At 42.0% G+C, this 12072-nt stretch overlaps 1 protein-coding gene across 1 annotated transcript in view; it reads left to right on the forward strand.

Moving 5' to 3' along the window:
* The window catches only part of LOC139392783 (mucin-2-like), a 28974-nt gene that overhangs the window by 14653 nt on the left and 2249 nt on the right, over positions 1-12072 (forward strand). The window contains exons 17-35 of the mRNA XM_071141034.1: positions 1026-1066; positions 1186-1274; positions 1417-1571; positions 2128-2266; positions 2444-2548; positions 2846-3043; positions 3259-3501; positions 3851-4007; positions 5823-5933; positions 6172-6313; positions 6435-6463; positions 6681-8801; positions 8946-9149; positions 9366-9607; positions 9798-9984; positions 10101-10302; positions 10509-10681; positions 10941-11010; positions 11134-11243. Coding sequence (XP_070997135.1) covers positions 1026-1066; positions 1186-1274; positions 1417-1571; positions 2128-2266; positions 2444-2548; positions 2846-3043; positions 3259-3501; positions 3851-4007; positions 5823-5933; positions 6172-6313; positions 6435-6463; positions 6681-8801; positions 8946-9149; positions 9366-9607; positions 9798-9984; positions 10101-10302; positions 10509-10681; positions 10941-11010; positions 11134-11243 — 4718 coding nt within the window. The remainder of the gene's footprint in view (positions 1-1025; positions 1067-1185; positions 1275-1416; positions 1572-2127; positions 2267-2443; positions 2549-2845; positions 3044-3258; positions 3502-3850; positions 4008-5822; positions 5934-6171; positions 6314-6434; positions 6464-6680; positions 8802-8945; positions 9150-9365; positions 9608-9797; positions 9985-10100; positions 10303-10508; positions 10682-10940; positions 11011-11133; positions 11244-12072) is intronic.

Raw genomic sequence — 12072 nt, forward strand, 5'->3', positions numbered from 1 at the left:
TTGTGTAGCTGAAGCGGTTCAAACGCTACAGACAGAAGTTGGCAGATCAGCCGTATCAACTATAGACAAGTCTTTTGACGCAAAATGGAGAAGACCGATTTTTGGGATGTCTCGTGGTCTGATAAACACCGGTTGAGCGTTGTAACCTTTCACCGCAAATGTGGAAGTACGGTGGATTGAGACGCTTCCAATGCAAAAAAACAGATCTCTAGCTTAAATTGACAGATTTTTATGGGGATTTTTTTATTATGCTAATTAGATTTCCGCGGGGTGCAGGTTTAAAAAAAATTAAGCTGGTTAAGGGTCAAGGCCACGGGGCCCGACCCGATTACCAGGATGTGTACTCAGAGCATGTGCTGACCAGCTGGCAAATGTCTTCACTGACATGTTCAACCTTTCCCTGACAGTCCACCATAGTCCCTGTGCCCAAGAACGCCAAGGTAACCTGTCTAAATGACTATCACCCCATAGTACTCACATCTGTAGACATGAAATGCTTTGAAAGACTGGTCATGGCTCACATCAACACCATCAACACCATCATTCCAGACACCCTGGATCCAGTCCAATTCGCATACCGCCCCAACAGATCCACAGATGACAAACTCTCTCTTGCACTCCACACTGCCCTCTCCCACCTGGAAAAGAGGAAAACCTACGTAAGAATGCTGTTCATTGACTACACCATAGTGTCTTCCAAGCTCATCACTAAGCTCAGGACCCTGGGACTGAACACCTGCCTCTGCAACTGACTCGATCCTGGACTTCCAGATGGGCCACTCACAGGTGTTGAGGGTAGGCAACTACACATCCGTCACTCTGACCCTCGACATGGGCGTCCCTCAGGGGTACGTGCTTAGTCCCCTCCTGTACTCCCTGTTCACCCACAACTGCGTGGCTGCGCAGGATTCCAACACCATCATTACGTTTGCTGATGACACAGCGGTGGTTGGCCTGATCACTGATGACGATCAGACAGCCTATACACCAGCATCTTACATCCACCTTTTTATACTCTTTTGCAGCAAATGTGAGGATGGAGAATTGCTGTGCTCTGAAGATTGTGGTAAATATATATTTGTATTTAATAGCCTCTTGATGGTCGAATTCTTACATGTTATTACAGTATTTGTGTGTGTTTGATATGCCTTCAAATATAATACTGTATGCTACTGTCTGTTTCAGGTTGCACCCAGGGGAAGGTTTGTGTGCATTGCTCACAATTTGCCATAGACACAGCTCAAAAAACATGTGCCAGTCTGAGCAAACCAATAGTAAGTTCACAGAATTAGAGTTAATATAAAAAATGTAATAAATAGTGAATATTTCATGCTAGCCCAAAAGTAGAACTGAAAACTGTTCATTGATTCAATTAGCATTGAATTGTAATGAGACACTCATCTTCGTTGTTCCCAGAGTGCTGTTCAGAATTGTACAAGTGGCTGTTACTGTCCAGGGGGCCAGTTGGAAGACCATAGGGGTGTGTGTGTCACTGTGGACAACTGCACCTGTCAGTACAGCGGCAAAGTGTTCAAAGCAGGACAGAGTGTCAAGACCAACTGTAGAACATGGTGAGTGAGCCACAACTGTTGCCTTGCTACTTCTGAAGTGTGTATCAATTACAGATACATACATAAGGGAATGTATCACAGTACGACTTGGGGATTTGTCCATTTTTAAAGACAAACAAACCAACAAACACACCACGTAGTGTATTATATCTAACGAACATCAGGAAGTGTTTGTCTGATTCTGAGTTGAAGCAAAGATAGTGTTTTATACTTACTGTCTGAAATGTAATCCATCATTTGAATCCTAACCTCTACTTAAGTTGATGTTTCATGTAGCCTAGTGGTTAGAGTGTTGGACTAGTAACCGAAAGGTTGCAAGATCAAATCCCAGAGCTGACAAGGTACAAATCTGTCTTTCTACCCCTGAACAAGGCAGTTAACCCCACTGTTCCTAGGTTGTCATTGAAAACAAGAATTTGTTCTTAACTGACTTGCCTAGTTAAATAAAGGTCAAATTAAATGTACATTTACATCAATACATGACTAAGCAAAAAAGTATACTGAAGTGGAAGTTCAGAATCACCACCCTAAAAGTTTGTCTCCATCCACTTCCCAGCACCTGCCGCCATGCCCAGTGGAGCTGTGTAGATGAACCATGCCCTGGTACATGCCTGGTGTATGGAAACGGACACTATCAAACCTTTGACTCTAAATGGTACCGCTACGATGGGAACTGTCAGTACACATTAGTGGAGGTGAGTCACAGAAGCCAATCTGATATCCCCTTTTCATTGGGTTATCAAGCATTGTTCTTCATTTTGTTAGAGATATTTCTTTTCTTTTCTTTTCTATACTGCTGTGAAATTAATGGTACTGCTTCTTAAAAAAAAAAAAACATCTACAATTCTGCTGTTTTCTTCCTTCTCTCATAGGATGGCTGTGGTAGGGAAGCTGGGTCGTTTTCTGTCAAAGTGGAGAGTGTCCCGTGCTGTGACGAGGCTCTGACCTGTTCCCGGACCATCGTGTTAGACCTGCTGGTAATGCACTTAGCTCACTTCTCTCCTCTGTCACGCCGTGCTTTTGAAGTCCATTATTATTAAATAGAACTACCCCTCAGTTTGTTTGGAGTGTGTTTTGTTAAGTAGGACCAAGCACCACTTGGAATCACCAGGTAAATACTAATTGTATTGAATAATGTAAATACGTATCAGAAAGTTTGCATGAAAATGACTTTTTTTTTTTGCGAGTAATTTTCTACTGAATACCTGTGGTAATAGGACTGTAGTATGGAGCGTTATTAACTTCCTTAATGAGGTGTTGGTCTTTTCTCTCAGGGTAATGTCACTCTGACTCTGAATGAAATGACGGTGACGAGACGGCTCCAAGGGGGATGGGCTTCTCTGGAGGCGGAGCCTCTGTACTCCACCCACACTGTGGGCCTCTACATCATGATCTCAGTGCCTTCTAGAGGACTAACCCTCATCTGGGACAAACACACCCGACTTACCGTCATACTGGACGACCGTTGGAGGGTGAGTTCTCTCCATCTAGACGTTAAAGATGCAACCTGTAAGATTTCCCTATTGCTCGTTGATCATTGCAACTGCTGAAATATAATTTCACAGCTACTAAGTACTGTTTAGTATTAAGTTATGGTTAAGTTAGCACAACTGTCTTGCCAAAGTTAGTAACTCATAAATTAATTGGATTATTATTAATTAAGTTAATTACTGCTGTACTTTCACAGAACCGAGTGTGTGGACTTTGCGGGAACTTCGATTCCAACGAGATGAACGACCTGCAGATAAGTGGGTCATCGGTGGTGTCCAGCCCCCTCGCCTTCGGCAACAGCTGGAAGATGGCCACACCCCCCTGCTCTGACGTGATCAATGAGGTGTTTCCGTGCCAGCGCCACTCTTACTGCTCCGCCTGGGCCGAGAGACGCTGTATGATCCTCACGGGAGACACCTTTAAGGACTGCCACTTGAAGGTAAAGTTCGCTTAAAAGGACAGTTCACCCCAAATGTTAAACACCTTTAATTAAGGACTGCCAAAGAGGTACGCTTAAAAGGTTAGTTTACCCCAAACATCACACACCTCCACTTAAAGGTAGGCTTAAAGAGATAGTTCACCCCAAACATGTGGGTCCTTTGTAGCTCAGTTGGTAGATTATGGTGCTTTCAATGCCAGGATAGTGGGTTTGATTCCCACAAACACTCGTACAAGATATTTTAAATGTTTATGTACCCCTAAAAGCATCTGCTAAATTGCATGTATTATATAATTATGTAACACATTTAAGGAGACATTCCGTTAAGATGTTCTGCTTTGTTCTCCAGGTGGACCCAGAGCCCTACTACCAGGCCTGTGTGTTGGAGTCGTGCTCCTGTGAGTTTGAGGGGAAGTTCTTGGGTTTCTGTACGTCCGTGGCGGCCTACGCTGAGGCCTGCAGTGACCAGGACGTGTGTGTCCGCTGGAGAACGCCAGACATGTGCCGTACGTAAACACAACTGATGCAAATATGATTAAATACTGATGCAGTATTTCATTTAAAAGTAATGCTAACACTTTATTGTTATTTTTTAAGTATGTATGAGCCTGCCCAGGATAGTCTTTCAATTAAATGCTACTTACAGTGGAAGTCAGAAGTATACATACACTTAGGTTAGAGTCATTAAAACTTGTTTTTCAAATGTCTTGTTAACAAACTATAGGTTTGGCAAGTCGGTTAGGACATCTACTTTGTGCATGACACAAAACATTTTTCCAACAATTGTTTACAGACAGATTATTTCACTTATAATTCACTGAATCACAATTCCAGTGGGTCAGAAGTTTATAGACACTAAGTTGACTGTGCCTTTAAACAGCTTGGAAAATTCCATAAAATTATGTCATGGCTTTGGAAGCTTCTGATAGCCTAATTGACATCATTTGAGTCAATTGGAGGTGTACCTGTGGATGTATTTCAAGGCCTACCTTCAAACTCAGTGCCTCTTTGCTTGATATCATGGGAACATCAAAAGAAATCAGCCAAGACCTCAGAAAAAAAATGTAGACCTCCACAAGACTGGTTCATCCTTGGGAGCAATTTCCAAATGCCTGAAGGTACCACGTTCATCTGTACAAACAATAGTAAGCAAGTATAAATACCATCGGACCACGCCGCCGTCATAACGCCGTCATACCGCCCAGGAAGGAGATGCGCTCTGTCTCCTAGAGATGAACGTACTTTGGTGTGAAAAGTGCAAACCCAAACCCAGGAAAGGACCTTGTGAAGATGCTGGAGGAAACAGGTACAAAAGTATCTATATCCACAGCAAACCAAGTCCTATATCGACACAACCTGAAAGTCCGCTCAGCAAGGAAGAAGCTACTTCTCCAAAACCGCCATAAAAAAAGCCAGACTACGGTTTGCAGCTGCACATGGGGACAAAGATCGTACTTTTTGGAGAAATGTCCTCTGGTCTGATGAAACAAAAATAAAACTGTTTGGCCATAATGACCACCGTTATGTTTGGAGGAAAGAGGGAGAGGCATGCAAGCCAACCGTGGAGTAAGGGGGTGTCAGCATCATGTTGTGGAGGTGCTTTGCTGCAGGAGGGACTGGTGCACTTCACAAAATAGATGGCATCATGAGGAAAGAAAATCATGTAGATATATTGAAGCAACATTTCGAGACATCAGTCAGGCAGTTAAAGCTTGTTCGCAAATGGATTTTCCAAATGGACAATGACCCCAAGCATACTTCCAAAGTTGTGGAAAAATGGCTTAAGGGCAACAAAGTCAAGGTATTGGAGTGGCCATCACAAAGCCCTGACCTCAATCCCATAGAAAATTTGTGGGCAGAACTGAACAATCATCTGCGAGCAAGGAGGCCTACAAACCTGACTCAGTTACACCAGCTCTGTCAGGAGGAATGGGCCAAAATTCACCCAACTTATTGTGGGAAGCTTGTGGAAGTCAACCCAAAACATTTGACCCATGTTAAACAATTTAAAGGCAATGCTACCAAATACTAATTGAGTGTATGTAAACTTCTGACCCACTGGGAATGTGATGAAATAAATAAAAGCTGAAATCAATCCTTCTCTCTACTATTATTTTGACATTTCACATTCTTAAAATAAAGTGGTGATTCTAAATGACCTAAGACAGGCAATTTTTACGAGGATTAAATGTCAGGAATTGTGGAAAAACTGAGTTTAAATGTATTTGGCTAAGGTGTATGTAAACATCCGACTTCAACTGTATATGTATGTGTTATTGAAACAGTGTTTAAATGAACTATTCCTTTACCTACCCATACAGCGGTATACTGCGACTACTACAATGAGCAGGGCCACAGTAGCTGGCACTACGATCCCTGTGGACAGATCAAGACCTGTGGCAAAAACAACCTCTTCACTGGCAAGCTGGAAGGTAACTGAACTGACCTAATTAATGGAAATAGTTGATCCATCTAACATGGTCCTGGATCTGTTTGTGCTGTCAAACCCGACCTGTCACCAGGCTATGATCCCAGAACCAAATCTTGTGTACACTAATAGATAATTCTGTTTAAGTTTACATGTATGTTTATATCTGTCATGAGAGATGAATCTACTCCTCACAGTGATGTTGACCTTAACGCTAACTTTGACATTGTCTCTGTGTGCAGGCTGCTACCCGAGATGCCCAGCAGAGGCTCCATACTATGATGAGAACACAAGGAGTTGCTCCACTTTGGACAACTGCACCTGTTATTCCAACGAGACTACTGTTGAACCTGGTACAGTTATCAGGAAACCCACTGAGAAATGGTGAGTACCAATTTACAGTATACCAGTGCATGTAGGCCTATGTGAGGAAATGAGAAAGGGAAAATACATGTAACATACAGGAGAATGGTAACTGATCTTTTCCTGTGTTCTCTGTCTACAGCACTTGTGAACAGGGACGTATTAACTGTGGTAAGTGGATATAAGTTATGACGGCATGAACATATTTGTAAATCAGTTAAGACTTTGATCACAATTGTGACGGACTTGTATTCAAGTATTATATTATCAGGAATGCAGGTCGCAGTTGTAAATGAGAACTTGTTCTCAACTGGCCTACCTGGCTAAATAAAGGTGAAATAAAGAAATGCGGTATTAACACATCCATTTATGTGATTTGCCTCATTAGGTCCTGATCAAACCACCACATCTGAACCTACAACCACAGCTACACAATCAACTACAAGGAGAACTCCACCTGAACCTACAACAACTATACTGACTACTACACCTGAACCTACAACCACACCTAAACAACCCACTACTACACCTACAACCACACCTAAACAACCTACTACTACATATGAACCTACAACCACAGCTACACAATCAACTACAATGAGAACTACACCTGAAGCTACAACAACTATACTGACTACTACACCTGAACCTACAACCACACCTAAACAACCTACTACTACATATGAACCTACAACCACAGCTACACAATCAACTACAATGAGAACTACACCTGAAGCTACAACAACTATACTGACTACTACACCTGAACCTACAACCACACCTAAACAACCTACTACTACATATGAACCTACAACCACAGCTACACAATCAACTACAATGAGAACTACACCTGAAGCTACAACAACTATACTGACTACTACACCTGAACCTACAACCACACCTAAACAACCTACTACTACATATGAACCTACAACCACAGCTACACAATCAACTACAATGAGAACTACACCTGAACCTACAACCACACCTAAACAACCTACTACTACATATGAACCTACAACCACAGCTACACAATCAACTACAATGAGAACTACACCTGAAGCTACAACAACTATACTGACTACTACACCTACACCTGAACCTACAACCACACCTAAACAACCTACTACTACATATGAACCTACAACCACAGCTACACAATCAACTACAATGAGAACTACACCTGAAGCTACAACAACTATACTGACTACTACACCTGAACCTACAACCACACCTAAACAACCTACTTCTACATATAAACCTACAACCACAGCTACACAATCAACTACAATGAGAACTACACCTGAAGCTACAACAACTATACTGACTACTACACCTGAACCTACAACCACACCTAAACAACCTACTACTACATATGAACCTACAACCACAGCTACACAATCAACTACAATGAGAACTACACCTGAAGCTACAACAACTATACTGACTACTACACCTGAATATACAACCACACCTAAACAACCTACTACTACATATGAACCTACAACCACAGCTACACAATCAACTACAATGAGAACTACACCTGAAGCTACAACAACTATACTGACTACTACACCTGAACCTACAACCACACCTAAACAACCTACTACTACATATGAACCTACAACCACAGCTACACAATCAACTACAATGAGAACTACACCTGAAGCTACAACAACTATACTGACTACTACACCTGAATATACAACCACACCTAAACAACCTACTACTACATATGAACCTACAACCACAGCTACACAATCAACTACAATGAGAACTACACCTGAACCAACAACAACTATACTGACTACTACACCTGAATATACAACCACACCTACACAACCGACTACAACAAGAACTACACCTGTACTTACGTCAACTATATTGACTATTACACCTGCATCTACAACCGCACCTACACAACCCACTGTACTACTGATTACAACACCTGAATATACAACCACACTTCAACAACCCACTACAACACCTGAACCTACAACCTCACCTAAACAACCCACAACAACAAGAACCACACCTGAATATACAACCACACTATTCCCATCGATAGCTACAGGACCTACAAATATTCAACATAGTACAGGAGCTGTGGTTGTGTTGAGTACTACAGCCGAACAAACCACTACTGCAGAAGCAACTACAGCATACATTGAAACTACAACTAAATTAGCATCTACACAACCCACAACTACATTCTCATATTCTACAACCAAATATGTTGAACCGACATCTACAACCGAACCAACTTCTTCACATACTGAAATGACAACCGAACCAACTTCTTTTACTGAAATGACAACCAAACCAACTCATTTTACTGAAATGACAACCAAACCAACATCTGAAGGACCATCGACTGAAGCTACAACCCTGTACACAAGTCAACCAACAACCTCCTCTACACGATCTCCCACTACCTCTGAATCGACAACATCTACGGGTCCAACAACAATGTCAACAACAATATCTACAAAGTCTACAACACGTACAAGTAGGCCATTATATTTAAATATATTTTTGGCAATTTGGATTGTTGATATTGGTGTATCTCTAAAATCTACACTAATGCTGACCTTACAAATGGATGTTGAAATTGTTCCACTATGTTTAAGTCAAATCTTCACCTTGTTTCCAGTTTGTGAGTGTAGAGACCTGAAGAGGAACAAGATATGGGTGTGTGGAGAGAAGTGGACAGAAGAATGCTTCAATAAGATTTGTACGGGTGGGAAGATAGAGATGACTTCGGTCACCTGTCCGAATCCAGTTCGCCCCACCACGTGCCCCAGGGGACAGATGGTCAGTGTCTCAGACGGATGCTGTAACTACTGGAAGTGTAATTGTGAGTCTGGCTGCCTGTCTGTTCCTTCGTGTGAAGTTCTAGAGTTTGTCTATCCGTGGATCTTGTTTTTGAAGAGGGTTTTACTTCCTGCAAAGTCTGCTCTTTTTATGTCGTAGTTTTGTCTCCCTTATGGGAATGCACTTATTATAAGTCAGTTCCTCTCTTATTCCCCCTCTACTCTTATGCCCCTCTACTCGTATTCCCCCTGTCCCCCAGGTCGTTGTAACCTCTATGGAGACCCTCACTACATCTCCTTCCAGGGTGTGACCTTTGACTTCCTGGATAATTGTACATACATCCTGGTCGAGGAGAAAACGCCGCGTCACCATCTGACTGTTGCCGTGGACAACTACTTCTGTATTCCCGAGTTGGACGGCTCCTGTGCCAAAGGCATCATCCTGCAGTACCGGAACAACACGGCCACTGTCAGCATCGTACCGGATGAGTACAGGGTGAAGGTACTGCCGGTCTTCAACTTGATTGATTGGTTTAAGGATTCATTCATCCGTCCATCCATTCATTCAATTATTTGTTCATTCATTCCAGTAGTCACCACATTTTGATTGATTGACTCTTGAATATATAGCCTTGATAGTGATCTTTCTGAGATCTCACTCACTCAAACCATTCTGCTCCTCTCTGTCCTAGTCTACTCTGAACCAGAAGAACGTTGAGCCTCCCTATGAGGAGAATGGTATCAGGTTTGAGACGACAAACTATATGGTGTCTGTATACATCCCTGAGATACGCTCACATATCTCTCTCACACCATCCAACACTGTGACTGTCACCTTGGCCATGGAGCATTTCCTGAATAACACCCAAGGACAATGCGGTTTGTATTAGACAAGGAAGTGTGTGGTGCGTGCATGCCTGCCTGCATGCATGCGTGCATTCGTGTATGTATGGGTTCGTTACCAAGCTTACGTTTACATCTTTGGCCATTGGCAGGTGTGTGCGGTGGGAGCTCTTGTGTGCGTAGAAGTGGGGAGACTGAAGCTGACAGATGCTGTGATAAGACCGCCTATGACTGGGTCTATGAGGACCCTCTGAAGCCTGAGTGTAGCGCTGCTCCCAGGGACATCCCTTGCCATCCTTCAAACAATACTACCAGCTGTCCTGGCAGCCCCCTCTGTGACCTTCTCCATCACCCGTAGGACGATTCAATTCAATATGATTTATTTCACATGATGATCTCCCAAATGGTCAAAAATCTGTGGCGTTTCATTCAATGTTGCTGCGACAACATTATACATTATACTGAGACAAAACCATGCAACATACAAACTGATTTTGTTGTGTTGTAAAACTATTGGTTTTCCTGTATGTTGATCAGTCTGTTGGTATGTCTCATTACAGAGTTTTTGCAGATTGCAGAAGGCGGGTGGATCTGAGCCAGCTTGAGAAGAACTGTAGGTTTGATTCGTGTGGTAGGAACGACATGGCTTGTTCTCCTCTGGAGCAGGCTGCTGAGGAGTGTAAGAAAGCAGGCCTCTGTGTGGACTGGAGACAACTCACCAACGGGACCTGTGGTAATTTAACTGATTTTTGATTTAGATTTTTTTTTTTAGTTTCTAAAACTTCCTGAAATGTGTATTGGTGCTTGGAAAATCAACTGAGGCGTTGATAACAAAAAATTAAGAAATGTAGTTGTATTTGTGTATATATACATATATATATATATATATTTTTAATCATCCATCATGGTGTACTGATGCTGGGGAAATTCATTAAGATACAAGGACAAGAAGAGAGAAAGAACATTTCACTAATTCATTTTCTTTTTTTCAGCTATTAGGTGCCCAACAGGGATGGCGTACAGAGAGTGCCAAGGTCAATTGGATGACTACTGTCACGGAGGGTAAGTGAATCCATCTCCCTGTGTCCTAACTATTTAACAGAGGACATTTTACGTGTCTAAATGTATTTTTAAAAAGTGTCTAAAAAGTTCAAGAGTCTTCTGTGTTCCACGTTCTTTCTGCAGAGTCCGTGTTCAAGGGAGAGTACAGGAGGAAGTTAAGGCTGGATGTTTCTGTCTCAGAGGACAGTTCAGAGCTGAGGAGCACAAGAAGATCTGTGTGTCGGAGTGTCCCTGTGAGTGGAGTTTGGATTCTCTCTTGAGCCTAGGGCCAAATCCAAACTTGAGAAATCCACTTGTATAGGTTGAAGTTGAGCTTGTGATCATCTGAGTTATGCTAAGACAGGGTTTCCCAAACTCGGTCCTCGGGACCCCAAGGGGTGCACATTTTGGGTTTGGCCTTAGCACTACACAGTTGATTCAAATAATCAACTAAACATCAAGCTTTGATAGTGTTAGGGGTTAAAAATTAAAAATAAATACAAATGTGCACCCCTTGGTGTTCCGAGGACTGAGTTTGGGAAACGCTATGCTATGAGCATCCCAAATCAGGATTTGGCCTGAACACATTGACTGCAATGACCTCCAGGTGTGCAATTTATACATACTATCAGGGTTGAATTGTAATTCAATTCCCTCTCCCTGTAAATTCCATTAATTCCAGGTCACTTTAAATTCAGAGATACTTGAATTAAATTACATGAATTCAATTCCCAATGCAATATTATCCCCAACAATTCCACATTCGAATTCAATTACTTCTGGCTTTCAGACTGATCATGTCACTGTTTAGACAGCCTAGCTATACTGGTAACATAGAGATAGATACAAGTTGAAATGAATTTTAAATAAATCCTGCATTCATTTTGTCATACTTTGTGCATTCATTTTGTCATACTTTGTGCATTCATTTTGTCATACTTTGTGCATTCATTTTGTCATACTTTGTGCATTCATTTCATTTACTGGGAAATGTACAAATATTGTTTTCCAATTCACTTCCATAAATGTTATGCTTTTCAATTCAAACAGTCCAAACAGCGTAACAGATTGTTGACATTCGAT

This window comes from Oncorhynchus clarkii, chromosome 33 (genome assembly GCF_045791955.1).
Source record: "Oncorhynchus clarkii lewisi isolate Uvic-CL-2024 chromosome 33, UVic_Ocla_1.0, whole genome shotgun sequence".
NCBI classification, from domain to species: domain Eukaryota; kingdom Metazoa; phylum Chordata; class Actinopteri; order Salmoniformes; family Salmonidae; genus Oncorhynchus; species Oncorhynchus clarkii.